This window comes from Gadus macrocephalus, chromosome 6 (genome assembly GCF_031168955.1).
Source record: "Gadus macrocephalus chromosome 6, ASM3116895v1".
NCBI classification, from domain to species: Eukaryota; Metazoa; Chordata; class Actinopteri; order Gadiformes; family Gadidae; genus Gadus; species Gadus macrocephalus.
Window position 1 is genome coordinate 17,634,668 of NC_082387.1, and position 24,091 is coordinate 17,658,758.

At 43.8% G+C, this 24,091-nt stretch overlaps 1 protein-coding gene across 1 annotated transcript in view; it reads right to left on the reverse strand.

The window, feature by feature from the left end:
- dock8 (dedicator of cytokinesis 8) overlaps positions 1-15,496 on the reverse strand; it is a 29,088-nt gene extending 13,592 nt beyond the window's left edge. The window contains exons 1-15 of the mRNA XM_060053487.1: positions 15,488-15,496; positions 15,040-15,215; positions 14,157-14,175; positions 10,985-11,194; positions 7,241-7,390; positions 7,027-7,104; positions 6,559-6,721; positions 5,581-5,717; positions 4,982-5,075; positions 4,465-4,627; positions 2,635-2,776; positions 2,112-2,213; positions 1,528-1,608; positions 923-1,157; positions 119-283 (exon numbers count right to left, since the gene is read on the reverse strand). Of these exons, the coding sequence (XP_059909470.1) occupies positions 119-283; positions 923-1,157; positions 1,528-1,608; positions 2,112-2,213; positions 2,635-2,776; positions 4,465-4,627; positions 4,982-5,075; positions 5,581-5,717; positions 6,559-6,721; positions 7,027-7,104; positions 7,241-7,390; positions 10,985-11,194; positions 14,157-14,175; positions 15,040-15,215; positions 15,488-15,496 (1,924 nt within the window). The remainder of the gene's footprint in view (positions 1-118; positions 284-922; positions 1,158-1,527; positions 1,609-2,111; positions 2,214-2,634; positions 2,777-4,464; positions 4,628-4,981; positions 5,076-5,580; positions 5,718-6,558; positions 6,722-7,026; positions 7,105-7,240; positions 7,391-10,984; positions 11,195-14,156; positions 14,176-15,039; positions 15,216-15,487) is intronic.
- Positions 15,497-24,091: the final 8,595 nt, after the last annotated feature.

The following is a 24,091-nucleotide window of genomic DNA, read 5'->3' on the forward strand; positions in this document are numbered from 1 at the left end:
ACACACACACACACACCAAATTAGCACCCTCATGTACAATGTTAGCTATACCAAAGTAATGATTAAGGGACTGTGAGACTATGAGGGTATGACCGGACATTAGGACTTGTTGGGGTACCTGCACCCTGTACGTCCCGGGGGGAACGGGGCAGACAGAAGACCCAGTAGAGGTAGGTGGACAACAGCTCGTTCCTGCCCTGCTGGTCTCTGGCCAGCTCCTGGCTGTTGTGAAGGCTGTTGACGATGGACACCGCAGACTCAAAGGCTATCTGCGCCAGATTAGCTGCGGGAAAAAGACACACACACACACAAGTTTACTGTAGACTCTTCTCTGGAGCAGAGCCTTCACAATTCTAAGCTAACACAGACACTCAGGAACCCAATTAGCTAGATTGAACAGAACCCAAATGAAAATGTCCAAAAAAATTATCGAACCAATTATGGGACAATATCACAACCTGAAATGCGGATTTGCCTCAAGTAGTACTAAATAAAACAAATGGCGAGTTTTTTTAATTTGTACGCTTGTTTCATTTGTAAGTTCAATCATTTTAATCTCAGCCTCCTCCGTTCATTGCACCACGTTACTCGCCCTGAACGTGTGATACAGAGAGTGAGTCAAGACACTATCTTGAGGAATCTCAAGACAAGATACTCATTGGCTGTCAGCCTTGTCACTCACAGCAATGTAGACACGGGGGAAATCAGGTTTATTCTTATATAAACATCCACAGGTTTATTCAGTCCGCCAGTATCTCCGTAATCTTTCTGTAGACGGCTGATACATTGCTTTTAACCCCATTATAAATCACATGCGTTTCACCAGGAGACTGTTCCCTAGTTGAGGGTCCTTGATTGGACGTGCTTGCATGTCAATCAAAATCTCAGCCATACAACAAACAGCCTCGTGGTTGGCTCTTACCGGTCTGGCCTGCGATGACCATGGGCTGCATGATGAGGGTGAAGAGCTTGTCCAGCAGCAGGTGGAGGTAGAGCACCAGGGGCTCCAAGCGGGACGAGGACAGGGACACGATGCTCAGCTTCAGCTCCTGTTCCAGCTTGTTCTCGGGAATCTTCTCCTCCTTCACGCGCAGCGGGAAGCTGACTCCGCCCTCCAGGGCGCGACACAGCGTGAAGAAGCGCTCCAAGTGGTTGTCCTAGAAACATGGAAACAAATCATGACGTTTAGTAATGAATCTGTCTTTTTCTCAAGTTTGATTGCAACAAGGAAGGAAGCAAGGAAGGAAGCAAGGAAGGAAGGAAGGAAGGAAGGAAGGGTGGATTGGGGAGGAAGGAAGGAAGGAAGGAAGGAAGGAAGGAAGGAAGGAAGGAAGGAAGGAAGGAAGGAAGGAAGGAAGGAAGGAAGGAAGGAAGGAAGGAAGGAAGGAAGGAAGGAAGGGTGGATTGGGGAGGAAGGAAGGAAGGGAGGAAGGAGAGCTTATCAAAAGTTGTGTGTTAACACAAGCCACCATTTTCTTTAGATGTATGTTTGGGCTTTGGCTGGAAGGCGCAACTGTCGTGACATACCTGTGGGTGCACGGAAGACACCGCCTGGATCTCCACGTTGAACAGGCTTTTGTGACTGTCCATCCACTTGACTGGAGGAATCTGGGGAGGTAATTTCTAAATGATAGAGGATTGTAAAATGGAGGGTTGTTATCTAAATGGGTGTTCAGTACTGGACATCTACACTGATATCCCGACAGCCCTAAACATACTCCTCAACAGCATCTATCACTATTAAAGTCACTCAGCATTGAATGTATTGAATACTTTAAAACCTGCACTATGGACAGACATTTTCCCATTAGCAAACTCTAGTGGCTTGAGTTAACGCCACAGTTATAGCTATAGAAACTGCTGACTGAGATGTGCCCATGGTGGTGAGGAAAGGCAGAAACGGACCAGAATAAAAACTATCAAGATGAAATATTCCTTGAATGGATTAATTTATTGATAGGCGTGTTTTATTCTTAAGAAACCTTCTAATGGAGAATTTATTGACAAAGAAAGGTGACATGGTGCAGTTTTTAAGATTTCCCATTGAGGTGGTATATATGGTTTGTTTATCCCAGGTTAGAAAGAAAAACACCAGAAGGCTGGAGACGGACCTCTGGGGAATGAAGGGAGTAGTTGAGGGGCAGGCGCTCCAGGACGATGGGCAGACAGTACTGCCCTGTCTGCAGTCTGTCGCTGTTCAGCATGCGCAGCCACTGGGAAGGGATGAGATGGACACACACACACACACACACACACACACACACACACACACACACACACACACACACACACACACACACACACACACACACACACACACACACACACACACACACACACACACACACACACACACACCATTAGTAGGATATTTTTGCTTGAGAGAAGCAAAATACAGGCCAAAGATACAAGTTTACTTTTTAATCTAATTGAAGGCTAAATGGGCTGACAGTATTCATCATCAATCCTATTTCATTTCAAACCTCATCACACTAATTCAGACCAAATAACCATTGTGAGTGAATTATCAATCAGTAACTCACTCGTGGTATACATTTCATATTTTCCCCCACAAATACATGCTCAATAAACGCTCAATCTTCAGAGGCCAGGCTTGCTTCTTGGTTTCCTTACGGAGTATCCTATGAGGGTCTCGCAGCTGGGCTGGTTCTGTTTCTGCTGGCAGCTGATGTGGTAGAAGGTGAACAGCAGGTGGTGTCTCTCAGTCAGCTGGGCGGGCAGGGCGAGCTTCACCTCCTCATAGAAGTCTGGAGACCTGGCACACAACAGCAGGGCTCGTTGGACTCCCAGTTGAAAGGGTTGTGGGTTTGAATTCTGAGGTCTACATGTAGGCATCTGATTATGCTCAATGATATTTAATATCAATGATAATGCATTCATTCATTTCTGTCATTTTAAGAATACTCAAAAACTAGGAAAGCACATAGGATTACCTTAAATTTATACTTAAACCTGTTTTTTACCTTTAGACTTTAACAAAATATGTACAGATATACAATATATAGTTAAAATAGAAAAGACATAAAGCAGTTGTACTTGTTATGGTAGGTCACTGTGGTATAGGTCTCTTGTAGGAACTCCGGGCCACTTGATTTCCCAAAAATGACCTGCAAAATTAGAGAAGTTGGATTAATATATTCAAGTACCCTGTTCATTTATTCCAAGGTTAATTGAAAATGTGCTATGCAAAATCCTGTTTGGTAAATCCCCTCACCGGCATAGAGGTGCTTGAGTCCTCTCCGCTCATGAACTGGATTTTGATGGTGATGTTGCGTGGTGCTGTTAGTCTGTTGACAATGTTTAGCCTCTGAGGGTAGACAAAAAGAAGGTTCCTGGAGAGAGAAAAAATAAATAGTTAATATTCAAATCATTGCGCTTTCTGCAATGGCACTTTTCGCCACATGGTGGTGGCAGAGGTGCACCAATGTCAATATAACCACTACAAACGATATGAACGCAAAGATGTGCTTGAAGGGTAAAAATTAGCAAGTGAGTGGAATTGAAAAACTATGTTTGTAAAATTGTGTTGGTATCAATGCAAAGGTGCACTTAAGGTACACCTGTGTGAAGCCAAAAATAGCATCTGTGTTGAAAGGGGCAAGAGTGATAAGGGGCGTCAAAATACTTAGCGCTGCCTTAGGCCACCTGAACAAATATGTTGTGCAAAGGAGTAAACTCAACTATCCTGTTTATACATCAAGATTTCTGTCTCTGTCTAGGACTATCTGCTTCCTGTTCTTTAGGTATTCAACTCCCCTAACAACTCTAAGAGATAAGCATGCCTGTGTATGTTTGGTTCTACAAGATAATACAATAAGATAACCGGTAAACATAAGCTGGCAGAACAGTGCTCCACACTGTACATGCAAAGAAAGTTAAATGACCGACACACAGAAACATGCCAAAGACCTTATCCATTCAAGAAATGCACACCGCCATAACCACCCTCACCACAGTGGTAGCCCATCCATATCCTCCTTCGGTTTGAATGTCAATAAACGAACTCCATTAAGCAGGCACAGAAAATAATGGTTGACCTACTTCTCTCATATTTCCTCCTGTGCTTCTCTGCCTTGCCTGACCACAATCTTAAGCAACAGCCAGGTCATATTGTGTTACATACATTGTGACAGGCTGACAGTCGCATTAGTGCTCGTGTTTACGGTTGCTCATCATTGTTACTCATGTTAACATTTCCTTAGCTGGGAGGGTAAGCTTTGGGAATATGTGGCAAGTCACTTTGGGCGAAAGACCTCGTCAACCGCCTGCAATGTCAGTTTTGGTTGCCTGTAGGCGCTCACGCACACGCCAACGCCAACGCCAACGCCAACGCCAACGCCAACGCCAACGCACACACAGACACACACACACACACACACACACACACAAAGACACACAAAGAGACAGACCGGGGTTAGCCTTTTATTGAACTTATGAGCTCACCTATAAATGCTGTGAGGGACGTAGACCTCACTGGAAGGAAACTCTAGGACCTCCTTGATTGGTCGGATGTTCTTCTCAGCCACCGGCACCAGGGGAATGAGCTCGCTGGACAGACACGCCTGGGGCATGTCATGGAACGGCGAGATGTCCAGCTTAATGATACCTATACACACACGGACACGCACACACACACACACACAGATACACACAGACACACACACACACACAGATACACACGGAGACACACGGACAAACACACACACAGGCAAACTCACACACACACACACACACACACACACACACACACACACACACACACACACACACACACACACACACACACACACACACACACACACACACACACACACACACACACACACACACACAAGCACATGCAAACACACCTAATGTAAGTCTAAATACTGAAGACATTTGTTCACATCATTCCTGTTGTTATGAAATATAATTTCATTATAATTCTAACTAAAGTCAAGTGAACTACTAAAATGGAGACCTGGTATAGTCCTGACTCTCCTCTGGGGGGCCGATGTCTTCTTAATCTCAGACAAGAACTTGAGGAGGTCTTCGTCACTTAGGCGGTCCCCTTCCTGGAAGGCAAACAAACAAGAATAACAAAGCCATTTTATTTTGGTTGACCTTCCAAGACTCCAAGGCCTTAAAGTGGCCTTACTTGCAGAATAAATAAAAAATTTGAATAACACAAGTATTCCCTTGAATGTCATGGAAATGCAGACATTAATATCACTACATTCTTGCAAGGTTAAAGTACAATTCATGTAACTTTTCAAGATTTAAGAAGTCACACAAACTGCATTTTTGCAAGATATATTAAATAAATATCATAATAATTGAACACTGGACATTGTCCGAGGGCAAAGGACCTGCCCTCTTGATAGGGAAGCAATGGATTGCATGACATATATGAGAGGCCCACATGCTCATAACAATCTCACGCCTCTTAAGGGAATGAGTTGCCCTTTGTGTCTTAAAGTGACAACCAGACACCACCAGCTGAATGAAAAAACAATGGCAAATAGACATGGGGAATAGTGTATTCATACATGTAGTGTACTGTGTATGTCCCAGTCCTACCTGTCTGAAGATTGTGCTGATGGTGATGGTTGCAGGTTTGAAGCCAGACAGGATACAGGGTTGATCATCTAAGGTAGCGTACCGCTCTGAGTTCCGCCGGGGAAGTTGTGCTCTTCTGTCCATGCTGTTGCTTTTCCCTGGAACACAACACACAGGAAACACACGGCTCAAGAGATGTGTAACCAAGGGGCAGGATAGTGGAGGGGTGAGCCAAAGTTGACTAGCGATAGGCATCCTTGAGCAAGGTGCAAAACCTTCCCTGACCGGCTCCTTCCCTCATTAAAATCTGAACACATTATCGGTTAGCTGCTTTGGATAAAAGTGTCTGCTTAATGAGTAAATGTACTATTTAGTCATTAAGAAATGTGTGTGAAATGTGTGTTGTGTGTGAGACAGTTTGCTCAACATCAATAGGGACGCATTCCCTATGCGTCCCTATTGGTCAATTAGGAAGAACCTGCAGGAACTGCAACTACAGGGGTAAAAAAACGATGCACGAAAATCCATGTTGCAACATCATCCTCAAACAGGTATGAATTGCAACATCATCCAATGTTGCAATCCTTCAAACAGGTATGAATAGGACACACAAAAAGACAAACATAAATATACTGCATCTCTCTCTCTCTCTCTCTCTCTCTCTCTCTCTCTCTCTCTCTCTCTCTCTCTCACACGCCTGCAAATACTGCAATTAGGTCAAACCCACACATAGTGCAACTACAGGGGAAAAACAGTAATGACACACACACACACACACACACACACACACACACACACACACACACACACACACACACACACACACACACACACACACACACACACACACACACACACACACACACACACACACACACCTGCGATGCCTCAAACTGGCAACTGTCAACATAATCTTCACAAAGGACACACACAAATCACACACACACACACACACACACACACACACACACTCTTCATGCAGGGGACACCCACACACACCTCCTTTGAGGCTGTCCGTGTCCACGGAGTCGCGCTCTGGCGTGGCGCTGTTGATGATCTCTGTGAGGTTGATGGTGGCCCAGGCAAAGGGCATACGGTACCGGCCCAGCCGGTGGCAGAACGTCTCCGCCTGGCCCCGCAGCTTGTCCAACTTGTCCTTGTTCTGGGGGAGTATTATGGGAAGGATTTGTTTTGATGTTACCGTCCATGCCCGAAATTTGCTAAACGTTGGATGAGATTTGACGTAGAATCTGAAGTGAGGGGTCAGAGGCACACTTTTAGACTTCAAGAGGGCATAAGCAGTGACTTCTGGTTCAGAACACCCTAACTAAGGGGGAGAGGGTGCTCTGAGCCGAAGTCCTGAAGTGAAAGAGACACAATGAGCGCAGATTTCCAGTGTAGAACTTTGAAATGCCACGAGTGCCACAGAGAGTAAAATGGGAAAGAAAGGAAGATGTTGTGTCTGACCTTCTGGTCGCTCTCCCGCAAGTTGATGTAAGGGTCAGCACAGTCGCTGATCTCCCCTTGTTGAAGAACCTTCTCAATCTAAACAACAAGAAGCAGAGACCGACCACAACACACACACACACAGGTTCAAAAAACCACTTCAATCCGTTTCTCCCCAACTGCCAGACACTTAAGTCATGTAGGTGTGTTCATGGGAGTATGGGCTCATCGTTACCTTGATGACCAGGTAGATGTCCGGTGAGGGGTACGTGACGGAGAAGATGGCAGACCTGGCCAGGCTGGAGTGGTCCACCTGGGGGGTGTGACCCTTGAGGTAACCCCTCAGATGGTCGGGGTTCAGGTCACAGTAAAAGTTCTCTGAGATCTGTGGAAGTGGAAGACAATGATGTGAAACGCAGGGAAGATACAAAATCATTTGATTTTGAAGACCAGAACAATGCAGAAAAAAAATTTCACAGTAGAACTCAATCCTTCAGGGTTTATCTAGAAAGACATCTTAATCACATTATTTCCAGATATATATTTATAAACAGTAGCAAAGCTTTGAAACCAGTGTTTATCCTGGAATGCCCGGATATCTTCCGACGCAGTAGTGGTTTAACGCGACCCAAGGCCAGAGTACATTCCCTGGATCAGCCTGGTAATCTGAGCCTCTATATTGGATGGCTCTATTGATGGGCATCACAGTAGCATAGTTCTTTCATATGACTCATTTGTGTAACACTCACAAAACGGGTACACACAATTCAACCATAAACACCAGAGATTACTCGACTAACTGAACAAACTAAATGTGATAAATCAGGTCCCTCTTAATTTATTGCATGGTTTCTGTAATGGAAAACATTGCGACTTAAAAGTAAATAACACTAATCCAATTAATATGACAAGGAAGGCGTCTCCATTTGGCAAAAAGGGCTGAAACGTTGCTATGCAATTCCTGTGCATTCAGTAAAATATGTGTTCCACAAATCACAATATAAAATGATAGAGATGTGTAGAAAGCCATCCTCATATTTCAAAGAAATTCATAGCAGAGTTCTCTGTGAATAGAATCCATTACAATACCTCCATCATAATTGCTGCCTACCTCTGACTGAGTATTTAATGAGACATAACACATGAAACAGCTGCACTACGTCATTTTTATTTATAAAAACAATTCTTCCACTGCTTTACTTCTGTTTTACTTCCAGACGATCCAGTACATTAAAATAAAAAAGATGCAGTGCAGCCGTTTCAGATCTATACATACATATCTCATCTGCTTAGTTTCATAAAATATTATTCCCCATCTATGTGGGTTGGGTCACTCCAATCATGAGCATGTACTGAGCCTGGATTCACCCCGATGCTTCCCCAGCACCGGATTTCTAACTAGGGAATTACAGGGAATTATGCAAACATCTGCTCCAGATTTTCCAGATGTGCCATCATCTATGAACAGTAAATAAAACGACCAACATGACAATCGAGAGCGAGTGGATAGTTTCAGGCAGGAGGGTAGACCGTGGAGCGAATGAGGAGCAGAGGAAGTGATGACGAGACAAAACCCTGAACAAAGACACAATGTCCAATGACAGTTCTGGAAACCCTTCATTGTGATTGACAAAACAAGCTGAACAGCTCCCCGTTCTATGTCACAGGAGAGATCCATTTCATCATAGGGGGATGAAACAACACCACGTCTCTCACTGATCAAATTCAATTGAGGCCACGTTTTGACTCCATGGGGGCCCAGTAGAAATTATGCCGCATAAAAGAGAATTATCCATCTTGAATCATCTTGTTCCTGCCAAACACTGCTGTATATTTTATCAAGTCTCCTTGCAGATAACACAGTTAGTGGAAAAGGAGGACTCCGTGTCTCACATATTTATGACCATTCATAGTATCATGGAAATATCAATTTCCTGGATATACTGCAGACAGCTTTATATGAACATAAACGCAGACGTTTGCTTAAATAAATTAAACCAAGGGCATGAATACCCTAAAACATCGTCAATACTGTATTGAGCCCGGAATTGTCCAGTGTTGCTTGAGCTAGAAGCTTTAACATAGTTGTGCAGGACTGAAGAAACATCAGAGCTGGTGGTTACACTCTGTCCTCTTATGTCAAAGGAGGACAGAGTCAAACACACACACACACACACACACACACACACACACACACACACGCACACACGCACGCACGCACGCACACACTGCAGCTGTGTAAATCCTTCAGAATATATAATCTTTTGGCAGTAAAAGAAATGTACAAAATCCAACATAATCAAGAAAAACAAAACCTCAGAGAGGGAATATTTAAACCAGGACGACACCAGCGATCTGGGAGGGATGAAAAGTCTTTCCCAATATTTGTGTTGCTAAAAGCCTTAAAATGAGTCAGGACATATTTACCTTTTTCTTCTCCTTAAGGTCGTACAAGGCCAGGGTCGCGAATAACGGCTCGATATCGATTTCAAACCTATGCAAGGCAAGAGTAAAATATTTTTTATTAATATTCATGCATTTAAAAAGTGGAGGGACGCACCCTAGTTACACATATTTGAAAATGTGCAACAATAGTTACACACTTGTAAGACAAAGTAATCTCTTTTTTTGGTCGTCTTGTACACAGTATGGTACACATTCGATCCAGTCATTTTCTGTTCTACTCTATTCTTAAGGGTTGTGGTGTTTGGAAGGCAACACAATACGCCGCGTGGCGAGATGGGCTCTGCTGAGCGCCGGGTCCGGGCCAACCACCAGCCAAACCGCGGCAGAGGGGGAAATGACCTCAACTACAAAAACATTTGTCAGGTTAGCAGCACACAGAAAAATGGGCAGAGTGTGAGTTAAAAAAGAGACAGAAAAGAAACAGAAGGAGAATAAGAGTGAGGGACTGATAGAATGATCAAGAAAGGGGAAAATGGGAGGCTGGCCTAAAGAAAGAGAGACAGACAAGAGAACAGTAAGCTCTCTCTCTCTCTCTCTCTCTCTCTCTCTCTCTCTCTCTCTCTCTCTCTCTCTCTCTCTCTCTCTCTCTCTCTCTCTCTCTCTCTCTCTCTCTCTCTCTCTCTCTCTCTCTCTCTCTCTCTCTCTCTCTCTCTCTCTCTCTCTCTCTCTCTCTCTCTCTCTCTCTCTCTCTCTCTCTCTCTCATATGACTAAGCGTTGCAGTTCATATTGACTAAGTGTCTTTAACACGGCCTACTGTGAATTCCTCGTTGCAACAGCTGTATCACGTCTCCATCTTTATGACAGAGTCTTATGAGAGGGCAGGGGCTTGGTTGGATGTTCTGGAGGTTAATTTACTCCTAAAAAATATGCATGTCAGGATACAGCTGGTTTACTTCCAGTAAGTGTACTAATTAATCATTTTTGAGGGGTGTGTGTGTGTGTGTGTGTGTGTGTGTGTGTGTGTGTGTGTGTGTGTGTGTGTGTGTGTGTCATACTTCATGCTCTGACATCGAATGAGGATGCGGTCCCCCATGTGTTCTTTGGGACAATCTGGGATGGGACGGATCTCCACTGCCTCCTCCTGAATGAACAAACAAACATTAACACATTTTCCATACATGATACAAAATATTAATTCAAGATAAAATATAGGATAGACTATAATGTATAAAATATAACAATAGGTTTTACGCATAGACTTTTACACTCAAACTCAGATTTGTCTTGAATTTTGAAATGCATGGCTAGCACTTTATTGTACCACATATTATACAAAGTGCAATATGTATGCATTACAGATATAGATACGTTACTTTATTGATCCTGGAGGAAAGGATAGGTTAAAGTTGCTCGGCTCAAGGCGCAAACAAAGCAGAAATGTGATCTCTCTGTGAATCATAGCAATGTAAGAGGAGCCTTCACACACTAATTAGATCTGAGAACTGCGATGTGGAATAAAATAAGAGTCAGCCTCAACAAGGGTCCAAGTGGTGGTGATGGTGGTGGACACACCTCATCTGCTGGGGGGTAGAGGGCAAACAGCTCCGGGTGGCGCCCCGCTTGCCGCGCCTCGTGGTTGAGGCGGTCCAGCTCCTCTGGGGTGCTGAACCTCAGCAGCCCCTCTACTCGGGGGTCAGGGGTCAAACACCGCAGGTCAAAGTCAGACGAGGTCAGAGTTCGCCCAGCGTCCTCACTGAGGCCTGCCAGCGAAGGGGATTTCACCTAGAGGTCGCACAGAGACGGAGAGGCAGAGGGGTGGTCGGTGAGTGCACGCATGTGGACGTGAGCGAGTGGTTTACTGACGGAGTTGATTCATTCACTCTAAAACCAGATTTTTCAATAATACTATAGTCATTTGTTAAATACAGGCAACCATAGACATAATCAGTATTCTAAAGACGGGGCCCTGTATTCAAGCATGTAAAACTCAGTCATCAGGAGCATTTCATGAACTCCAAATGTTGTCAGGATTAATTTAGGATGACAAGGGCCCTCAGGAAATACTCTCTCTAATCAGAGCGGGATTGCAACCCTATTTAATGACTGACACTTGGCTTAGGGCCACGGATTGACCTCCCTTTGTGCATTGTCCTCATTTGAACCATCTCTCCCATTTCACGCAGTAGCCTCCTTTTCCCCTGTCTACCTAACCCTTGGCTGCTTCTAAAAGCACGGCTAGGACAAACTGCGCCGCCACTGCAGCCACACTATGAGGTCTGCAGGACCCTAATGCACCACCACTCTCCCTCTGTGCCACTCTCTTCACAGCCACTCTCTCACAGGGAGCCGAGAGCTAGAACAAGGGCCTTCAGTTTAGGTGATTAATCGGAAATGGCAAGGCTGGCTCTAACTCTGTAGAAATGGGGGGAGGGGCGGGGAGGAGGGGCATGCTGGTTGGCTGGTTTTGCCGGAGGCTGCAATGAATGGGTCTTGATTTGGCCCGGGACTGGCTAACCCGGGGGGGGGGGGGGGGGGTTTGGCAGAGAGAGAGAGAGGACCCAGATAGAGAGGAGCTGGAGAATATCTCTGAATACAATGTGGGAGAGGCAAGGCACATGGAAGCATGTGATGACACGCCTCAACACCTCACTGAGGACTGGTGCTGGCATGTATGCTGATAGAGGGTAGGACAATGGACTCTAGCAAAGTTTTTAACTACAATACACAATGGAGCAAAAGGAGAACAAAACACAATCCACTAGATTGCAGCAAACCACTACATCACAACACAACGCATTATGGAGAATCTAGTTCAACATTAGCATCGCCATTTCGCAGACGGTCAAAGCAGTCTAGACGAAAACATTAGGCGGTGTTAGATAACACTGTACAATACATTAAGCAATGCCCTTGACTAAAATGAAGACGGTCGGAGTACTCCTGTGCTTAATCTATTCCAACTCTTGATAGGATTGATTAGAAAGAAATTTGGTTTGTTCAGCCTGGGGCCGGAAATGTGCTTTTGTCCTCACTGGGGGGGGGGGGGGGGGGGGGGGGGGGCGTTTATAGTGCCGGCCTGAAGGAAGACCTTTCTACTCTCCGAGGGGCTCACTGTTTCAAAGCCTTGGGGCAGCGAGGCAGTGAGGGCCGCAGGGTGTGTGGCTCATGTTGGGCTGTTTGCAGAGCAGCCTGGGCAGACATGTGACAGGAATAACAAAACGCCTCAGTGCTCATTGTTCCGCTTCCCCGTTGGCTCCTCTCCCCGCTCCCCTCTACAGACCTCGACAAGCCCCTTCTCTTCATCGCCCAACCCCTCTAAACTCTGACCCCCCCCCCCACCCACCCACCCACCTGCAGAACATATTCTGCTTTCACTCATGGCTGAATCGTTATGGGTTAGATGCTGTACTGATTTAAAAGTCTCACCTTTCCCGAAATAAACATTTTTTCAGACACAGGAAACCACCATATAATGTATACTGTCATATTTGTACCATTAAAACTGAAACTTAAAAGGGGACTAGAAGGGGACTCTACTGGGACTTTGTCAATGACAAAGTTATTCATGCAATATGCATTGAACTAATCATTTCTTCTTGAACTTCTCATCTGAAAAGGTTTATGGCTTGTTTGGTCAAATGTGTTTGAGTCGATATCTGTGCCTCATGTGATAACCCTACAAGTTCTGTTGAGACCTATTTCACATGAATTCCAAAATGTGACAGTGAACATGTGTGGGTAATACATGCTGTGCAACCTACGGGAGTGTCTTGGCCCTCTTGCTGAACATCAGACTCAAAGGTTTGTTTCTGGAGGAGCTTGTGAAGTCCGGCCCTCTCAGAATAGGCGGTCCAGCCATCTCCTTGACACCTTTATATGACACACACACACACACACACACGATTAACCTATGCAGCCCTAATCACACAAGTTCACAGATAACATTTTATACACTCTTACCATGGCAAACAAGAGCATTGTGTGTGTGAGTGAGTGAGTGAGTGAGTGAGTGAGTGAGTGAGTGAGTGAGTGAGTGAGTGAGTGAGTGAGTGAGTGAGTGAGTGAGTGAGTGAGTGAGTGAGTGAGTGAGTGAGTGAGAGAGAGATTCAGCTTCAGCATGCCAATTATTTTTTTCTTACAAAAAAAGTCAAAGTTACTATAAGTATTATTATCATATTAGTATTAGCAATTGCATTGGTGATACAGGTCTCACGATGTCTAATAGCAGACTTAAACTGAAGATTGGTGTTGTTTCAATGCTAAACCTTTCAGGGATTCCTGAAATACTAAATCACTTGAGTGGCCTTGCAGTAGGCCTTGCTGGGGATGCATTCCCTTAGTGTTGTCATTGTCCTAGTGTCTGAAAACACGGGACATCATCATCAAAAACAATGATATTATAATACCAAGGCAAAAACACAGGGTTTTGGAGGTAAGGAGGTAGATCTCTACCTCCTTACACCAATAACAATGCATCGGTAAACCAAACCACAGCCATCAAGTGAGTAACTACACACAATGAATAGATCATGGTATATACTGAAATACAACCGTGATTTATGTTGGTGTTTTTTTTTGCAACGCGTCAATCCAAGGACTCAAGGCTAAAAACGATTATAAATACAACTGTACTCTGACTGGTGATTTCCTGAAGAGTCTTTTGTTCAAGTTGTTTTGCTTGGTAGGATTACCTTCGGGAGACAACCAGCCAGGGTTGAATGTAACTCTGCACACACTCCCTCACATGTGAATCCAACTCCACCCTTGAAACAAAACCAAAACAGGCAGGGACACAAGGAAAGGATGAAAGGAATAATTAAACCAGTATACTACGGTTTTGTGTAGCAAGAGCTCATAAACACACACACACACACACACACACACAATGGCAGAACATGCACACAAATGGACTTATTCTTCATTGTTTTTTACAACACAACATTCCTGCGAAACGACATTACAACCACCTTGCTTAGGGTGTGGATTGTACTAAACCCTGGAGATAGCAGAGATCATGGACAATCACAGCATTCTTAGTACCATAAGTACAAGTATGATAAGTACAAGAGAATAGATAAAACCGGTAATCGGATGCTTGTCATTTCAACTGGTGGCTGGCAACCAGGTTTCTCCTGGGCTTTCCAATGGAGCTCAATCAAGTGCGTAGCTTTGGTTTAACAAACATTTCAGAAGGTTGTTGATTGGCTAATGCAGATTAAATTTTAATAATTACAGACTAGGCAGATCAATAGTATCGTTCTGAAGGAGTTGAAAGACAATCTTCTTTATTTTAATACAATTTCTCAATAACTTATTGTCCAGCTTATTTGCGATTTAGGGCAGGGACGGTTAACTGGTTTCTTGACATTGGATAGTTGATTTCCCTACATCTCCTCTAAAAACTACGCCCATTGCCTCAATTTCATACGACATTCATACCTCAAATCATACTTGGGTTCCTGAATCATTCAAGGCCTTGGAAAGAAAATCCCATTATGACTCATGGGTAAACAGTACTGTGTTGTTGTCTTTTGGTTGCGTATTCCTTTGTTTGGTTGTCACATGGAACAGTGAGATCGACCATGTGACACCTGCATTAACGTTTGATCAGGGGACCGTTGACCCACCCGTCCTCAGGCACCGAGTGTCGGACGGTGCGACACTGCTTCTCCACCTGCTCCACCTGCAGGTCATCGTTGGGGAAGTCGCCCAGCTCCTGCATCAGGGCCTGGTCTCCACTCTGCAGTTGGGACATGAGGAACTCCTCCAGGTCTAGGGGCTCCACTGCCTCGTACGACTGGGGCTGGGAGAGGGAGGGAGAGAGGGAGGGAGGGAGGGAGGGAGGCACAGGGAGACAGAGAGAGAGACACAGACAGAGAGAGAGAAAGACACAGAGACAGAGAGAAACACAGGGAGAGAGATATAGAAAGGGAGAGAGGGGTGAACAGGCAGAGAGAAGGGAGAGACAAGGAGGGAGAGAAAAATGAGATGAAGATAGAGGGAGAAAGAGTAAATCATTAATTGTATTTTACTTTTTGTATTTTAGTAATTGTATTATTAGGAATACCGGTATACCGTTACCATCCTGACATAAAGCATTCTCATGTACTGAGTGTAGCACAAATGCACACAATGTTTGTTTGAGGGGGTCAATAGAAAGAAATTATAATAACGTAAAAAGCAAAGAGTTTAGAGGGATCAGTCATGCCTGGAAAGTTCAGGTTTACTTAAGGGAGCTTGTAGAGGCCTATAGGATCCATTAAAATATTGCAGAGAAAGGTGGACAAAAAACTAAATAACAAGAAGGTAGGAGGTACAGAACAAGTTGAATCATGGCTGTTATGCAATACCTGTGTAATGCCTGTCAAGGGACAAGAGCCCTGAAGCGTCTATAAGAGTATATGAATAGAAAATGGATCAAAATAGAACCTGTATCAGAACTTCTGATGAAGGGATATATTAAGACAGTACAGTTAGCATCAACACGTCATGTTGCCCTTCAACAAAGAACCTCTTCTAATACATCAGAGCGAACAGCGCGGGAATCAAAAAACGTTTGCGTCCGCAAACCAGAATGTATCTTCTTACCAACCACTTCCACAATGGCATACTGCGTGACATTAGTTGAAAATTTCATAATTACAGGAAGCAGGTCATGGAGAAGTTAATAAGACACCAGATGACTTTCTCAGAACTTAACACATAAATAAATAAATAAATAAATAAATAAATAAATAAATAAATAAATAAATAAATAAATAAATAAATACAGAAGTCCTGCTTAAACATTTGCTTGAAATGGCATATGAAAATAATTAAATTCTGATGCACACTATGTGACAAATATATCGATATTTCTGGATCATAAAAAACAAATCTGAAAATCAGGATTATAAAAATAAATAAGAAAACAAACTATATGAGGTTTATATGAACATAATAATGTATTTCTGTATAAATATTGAACATTGTGCTACGTTTTTTTGCATGGTGCATAAAGAGCCCAACAGTCTACAGAGTTGTATAGGCTATTGTAAAAGATGGACAGATGGAAAGGCAGACACTGATATAAAATACAAACAAAGAAGAAGAAGTCTATGAGATTTACAGACTACCAACAACAATTATAAGGGGTTTGCTCTCCGACATGTTTTGGCAAAAAACATTCAATGCCTCAGGGCCGATATTTCCTACTCGACTCAATAGGAAATTGCAACACATTCCCTACAGTTAAATAGTTAGCAAACACTAACTACACAAAAACCTAATCCCCAAAATCCCATTCTCTACTTCCAATAATGGCCTCTTCCCCCTCTGCCTGAGAGTGCGGGTTAACAGAACCAAATGAATGCAAATCTATGCGTGTCTGTGTGAGACAAACGCTGCTCTTTGAAGACAAGCCCAACTCTTCCTCCAGACAATAATACAAGCAGAGGACAGTCTACAGAATCTGCATGCTGATGATCCATTTAGTCTCTTTTTATTTTGGTCTCAGAAGAAACTAAACAATCGCCAATTTAACAAGACATGCATCCAGCCATTTCAAGATTACTAAGAATCCTTTCAAATATACATATTTAGTTATCTAATCATCACGCCCAACAATATACACCAGCTTAGTTTGGACAACATGCATATAAAATAAATTGTGAGCAATATAATATAATCACAATGCATACCTTCTGGTCCAAACCATCATCTCTATCAGTTGTATTCTGCAAAAATTACTTACCCTGCTTAAAAGTGGACAACTTCTTTAACGAACGTTGAAAAACTGAAGTGCAGAAAATGGCGCTATCCGGATGTATGAACATACATGCTTACTCCACATGACGTCATACTCATTCTGAAGGACTAGTGTCACAGCTAGTTGGAGCTAATGTAAAGTCAGGCTGCTAATTTGAGCAGACTTGATCAGTCACACCAATGATGAGAGATGTCCATTGCTTTCAGAAGGGTTTGGGCTGAATTTGACTTCATAAAAAGCCATTTCAGATTATGCAAGGCTCTGTTTGAGAAACGGTACAGACTTTCATGCCGATAGGCAAGACGAGGTACGGAAACCACAAGAGAGGGGAGGAAGTGACCTCACCAAGCCTCCCTCAACTGGCATTTGCAACAGGCAGGAACTGAAACTGCACAGGCTACAGACAGACACACATGCTTATGCACACACACACACACACACACACACACACACACACACACACACACACACACACACACACACACACACACACACACACACACACACACACACACACTCTAATCTATCAATCTATTATCATCTATTAATCTCGGATAAATCAGAAATCCTAAATAGACATTTTTGCATCCACAAAGTGCGGTTTATTATGATGATAATAAACACTGCAACAGTACCAACAGCACATAGCTGTTCATGGCACATCTGCTCGATATTGACACGGCGTCAGAAAATATCCTCCAAGAGATTAAAGCGCCAAACCCCACCTCCTGCATGTTAATCTAAATCCATATTAAATATCTTGCTTGCTTAAACTACCACAATGTTACTGAGACCCCTATCTGCAAACTCATCAGTCAGCAAGCCGCTGCCCCATTTCCCCAGCAGGTTAGAGATTAACCGGGCGGCGCAACATGCAGAGGAATGGACAGGCCCCCGCCGTCAGCTGACCAGAGCACGCACCCTTACTGGATGAAACATCACTGGCCTGCAACTCAATTAGTCATACACACACAGATTTACAGCCCCAGGGAGAGGGCTTAGAACTAGAGGCGGGGAAGAGAGGAAAAAACGGGAAAGCTGTATAGAGCCGACAGACAGACAGGCAGGCCGGCAGGACAGGCAGACAGACAGAATGGGAGACAGAAAGACAGGGAGACAGGGAGAGGGAGCGACAGATTAATATAAATAGGAGGTTGTTAAGATGGAGCAGCAGAAGAGAGATTGACAGACGGGTGTCATGGTAGCACTGAGCGCGTTGCAGCAGCAGCAGCAAATCCCTCCCGAAGGATTACTGCGTTATTCCAGTCACTTCCTCCAGAGAGCAGGAACCACTACTAAGCCTTCTCTAGGCCCCACAAATACAGGAACCAAATAGAGAGCCAGCAACAAAATACAAAGTACAACTGAATAAACGTCACTTCAGGTCTGACCCTTAAAAAGGGCCTCAATTGAGCCGTGTGCAGATCTTAAAGAAGCAGTATCCTCCCTTCTCAAGAGATGGCTATGGAGCCTCCCTCATGAAATTAACTCAAAATGAAGCAACCGAATAGGAGTATTGAATTGGCAACTGCCAATGGCTTGGCCTCCACACTAATACTAGACCTCACTGGTATGCTTTCAATAGTGAGCCCCCAATACATACGAGCCGAATTGAGAGACTGACCATAGCCAACGCAAATAACACCAGTCTATTGTTTGCGTTGGCTATGGTAAGAATAGACATAGAACAGTCTACATTGAGGCATGGCTTCCCAACCTTGGGTTATTCAGATGTTATTACTCACCACAGTGAAGCATACTGAGGCTGAGGTGTTGGAGTTTCTTCTGCTGTTATGCGCTCCTTGGGCCCCACCAAAGTTACGTCGGATCTCCGCAGAAGAGTACCTGGAACCAGACCATGGAAGTTCACGCATGCATGCAGGGTATGATCAGAAGATGTTGATATTCCCAACAGATGAATCCTACAATGCACCGTTTACACCACAGAACGTCTACATACATGCCAAAGTATTTCATCACAGGTTCCTACAGCACACGCTCATGCAGAAATAAACAAATATATTACATCTATTATGCATCTAATGTGTGTGTGTGTGCGTGTGCGTGTGCGTGTGCGTGTGTGTGTGTGTGTGTGTGAGAGAGAGATTGTGAACTATTGTTTATCCTCTAGAGAAAAGACAACTGTGGCACACCAGCTGTACAAGCAGTGACACCAACACGCTGTGTCCTGAATCAAAGGCCATGCCAGGCAGAAAATCATTCATGACACAAAGTAAGACGCATGCTAAAATACACGCCCCATTCACCCATTCAAGTGCATGATAATCTGTGTCTGCGTGTGTGCGTCAGCACACACAGTCAGTAGCCAGAATAGAGTGGGAAAAATTACTTGGCATATTACATCAGTCTGAAATGTGAAAAGTTATATTTCTTTGATGATTGTTCTGAATCATTCGAAGCTTACAAAATCCAACACAGTGACGGCTTTATTTACTCGACACCCAATGATGTTTGTCTGTGGTCTTCGCTGTCATCGTCTGGTTGAGCTTCTGTGTGTGTGTGTGTTGTGTAGTTGGAGGGCATGAAGGGTCTTTCTCAAAAGGGGTCACATTCCCAACCCAGCCCACATGATGGAGGACCCAGGGCCATTGTTCTGTGGCTTGCTTCCATTCGTTGGTTGTCAAAACGAATTAGCAATTTAAGAATGTTGTCAATGTTGTCCAATGCGCAGAAATGGCTGGCAAACGCATGCACAATTGTGTGGGGAAAATGCTCATTATTAGCAAGTACAGTAGAGTGAGATACTCTTCTAACCACTGAAAATTATCCACTGACAGCACGCCATAGCAGAATCCCCTCATCCCTGTAAATCCACTGAACAAGGCAGCACTAAGGTCGGACGATGAAAGGAGACGCTTGTGCAAATATACTCCAAGATCAAAGTCCAACCATGTTGCCATTAATCCCAATGGAGTTAGCAATTCCTCCTTCTATTTTTTTTTCAAACAGCAGGTTAACTATCGCCATACATATTCTTGTTAATATATGCAATGCCTGTTTAGTCACACACAAAAAGAGGTTTGTTATTATGCAAGGGTCCATTATCAACTTTATTTATAATGCCTGTACCTGTACTCTGTGGGTCAATCCACTTCACCAACATATGCCCCCTTTAAATGCATTAGGAACACACACACACACACACACACACACACACACACACACACACACACACACACACACACACACACACACACACACACACACACACACACACACACACACACACACACACACACACACACACACACTAGGTTGGCAAAACAGTAATCAGCTCTTGTCAGCAGGGCCAAGCAGGCATTATTTTAGCAGTGGTTGACGAGCAGCTTGTTAGGACAGACAACATCTGCCGCTCTCCTTAGGGCTGTCTGTCTTGGCCGCCCTTCTAATACAGGAACACAGCTGGTTTTGTGGGGGAAACGTATAAGCAGACTAGAGATTTCTCGGTTTTGTCCATGAAATGCTGCAAAGGCGTACGTACAACATAACATCTGTATCCTAGCTTTTTCAGAGTCCAAATGATATTGTGATTTGGTAGTGGACCCGCAAAAACACTTTTGACAAGGCTATATCTGTTAAAACCTCTGAAACTAACCTATCTTTGTTAACAAACAATAGAAAAAGGTCATGAGAATGTTTTAACATCCTAGAACTGAATTAACCCAGAGTGCTGTAAAATACAACCAGCTCCACAACTAGCCCAACACACACTGTCCCCATCTGGTTAAAAACAAGGCAGTAGTTCATTAAAGTTGAACACTATTCTTCAGAAGCTGGGGTTTGTGTACACTGGTCCTGAACTCGGTTTAAAGACCATGATAATTGGCTACCGAACTATAAGGAAGTTCTGCCAGAACTATTTACCATTTGCCATTATATTCCTGGCTTCATACAGGTCGTTTCCACCCAAAGCGACTTATAGTAAATTTAGAAAAATATCATTTTTACATTTGTTTCTCTACATCCAGCACCAATCAATCAATATAACAAAATCTAAATTTGGTATCCGTGGCTGATACAATAAGGTTATAAGCTTGTCCAATCGTTTAATACGGCCTGAATAAAATGATTGGATCGCCTACCTGTCAGCCTCCCTACCTAGTCAACTACCTGTGTGCACTCTGCCCGTCCACTCATTGTGAGTCTTTCATAAGGCTAGGCAGACTAATTGCTAAAGCTAGCATGCTAGTCATGTTTATTGGGGGTTTGTCTTTGGCCTCTCCCCCAATAAAAAAAATTGTTTGGGTACTTTCAAAATCGTGCTTACTCTGGCTGGTTCCTCCCGCCTACCCCAGGTTTAAGAAGCAGGTAGGGGGTCTGGCCTCTCGAACAATGTAGGTTGCAGAATCAGAGCCTTTGCAACTAATATATCATGTCACCAACCATGTGGTTCACCATGGCTATCTGGAGCTGACGCATGATCCCAAAGAGATGTATTGTGCAATGCAGAGCAGGGCGTTCAAGGCTTTGGCTCCGTCAAGGTTTCCTGAAGGAACAATTTAACTAAAAGGTCAGAGTCGGAAATCTGCCCAGGACAGGATGAAGAAAGCATTTGTTCCTTTTTATCCTCTTTTATTTATTTGACTGTGCTGACTTAGCCAGACCTCAGCTGACTCTAATCTGAATCCACAATTAGAAGACATCAACCTTTTTTATTGTTTTGCTGTAATGTATACAGCTATGACGCATCTCCATTTACGTGTCAAAGCATTTTTTTTACATTTTACCTTTATGAAGAAGACTATTTTACATTTGACCAAAAAACGGTTCCTCAACTGTGAGGTCAAAATAATCTTTGAGACTTGCAAGACACAAGAGGTGGTTCCCTTTGCAGATGGAGACTGGGAGCACTTGGCTTTGGTTCCGACTGATAACAATTGCTAGCTTTCTTTTCATTGTCTGTATTGTCTTTTTCATTATTATTATTATTATTATTATTATTATTATTATTAAGGGTGAGGATAACCGCCTCCTCCCAAAGATCGACCTAGGTGTAGGGTTAGCCGAATTTGACTGTCAGTGGGAATCAAAGCTAAAAGAAGAGGAGTCATACATTTCATATCCCTAGTTAACCCAAACCTTTCCATAATTGCCTAATTACAATGTATAATGCCCTGCTCCATGACCCCCCTCCAATATAGGTCAGCTGAATGGTACTCTGAGGCCCAGTGAATGCTTTCTGATTATTCACGCATTACAAAACCGCATTACTATTCACAAAAACATTCACATTCAGTGACTAGCAAAAAAGCATTAGATACAACAACAGGAATGTGTTTTTCTCTTTTTTTCTTGTATTGAAGGATTTGTGTTGAAAGCCCACAACAAATAAGGGGTAATAGGGAAAGATTATTGTTTGTGTTCCAGGACTCTATAATCGAGGTATTCTAGGCTTGCCAGGCCTCCAATAGCAGGCCAGCACATGCTGTGTTTGTGCAAGGTCTGCACGTGCAAGCATTCCCGGAATCCATTCCCCAGCACTTCTTTATAGTATTAGACTTGCAGTATCACTAATGTTCAATGTCAACCGTGTACTGGTGGGCCCACCAAACAGACGTAAGGTGTAATCCCAGCGTGGACAACCTATATTTATCCTAGGCATCATGCTTACTCCCACCCAGGACTCTGCCCTATCATCATCATCATCAAGCCTGTGCTTCTCCCCACGCGACGAAGGATTACCATAGTGACCAACTGTTACTGCCCTCCATATTCTGATACAAGACTGCAGAGGACAGGTAAATAAATAATGTTTTGGATCAACGTTTCCCCAGAGCATTCTCAATTAGTCACTGGATGCCTTACTGTTGAAGATCTTTTACCTACAAATGCACAATAAGAGCATATTTCCCTGCAGCCTTCTGATTAAGTATTTGATTGCAGTGTCTATGTCTTCACATACCTAACCACCCTTGGTGGCTTGAGTGGGAGGCCGGGATTTATTCAAATGATTTTTAACCGCCTGCAGTGAGTATTAACTTTAGCAAAAGTGATGACGGTTGTGCAAATGTGTTGGGGCATATGTCATTTACATCTCATAATGACATCGACAAATTTCTCTTTCATGCAGCCTCTTAATATCCGTTTGTTTTCTCCCCTGAAATAGGAGCTGAGAGTGTGTCCTCTTTTGCTTGGACCACTGCTTAGATCTCTTCTCTAATCTTAAGACAACAACAACACAGGAAACTAGAAAGTAGGCGGTGGTGGACAAGACATGAGGTAGGCAGACCCACTGGATCCGTATGACACTATCCAACTCCTGAAGACTGTTATCTCAGCCCTGTCTGCGCTCCACTTCCTGTGTCTTTCTGTCTGTGGGGGGGGGGGGGGGGGGGGGATTTTGTTCCCTGTACTAAAAAGGAGGAAGAACTGGGTAGTCCACTGTAAATATACACTGCTCTAGTGTATATTTCTAGTGTATGCTCTATGCGTAATTCACATTTAATTACATTAGAGTCAGCCATGTTGTCATGGATGTGCAAGTAGCGGACGAGACGTACCAGCTCAGGTAGGTTTACAGGTGAGACGGTGGACGTTAGGGTTCACACCCTGGAGATTTCCACTCTAACCCACAAGACCATCCTGACCCTCGTGAAGCTGGGATCCCCGACTCAGAGGCTTAGGTTTAACAAGGATGCCCTTAGTTCTCTTCCTCTATCGCCCACCCACCGTCAGGGTGTTCCCGAACACCCAAGAGGGTTAACAGATGTCATTATCTCAAGTGCCGAGGAAATCGGCAGCATGCAATGTAATACCTTATGAGCCGGGGCCATTAAGACAGTATTGAGCGAAAGAGGCCCCCCTGTACACAGCTGTCCTTAACACCTGCTGTGGCTCCACCAAACTCCATCTTCCATGAGGAGAATGGGGTGGGTCGGGTTTTGTGTATCACAGTCTGGAGTCATGAAGCA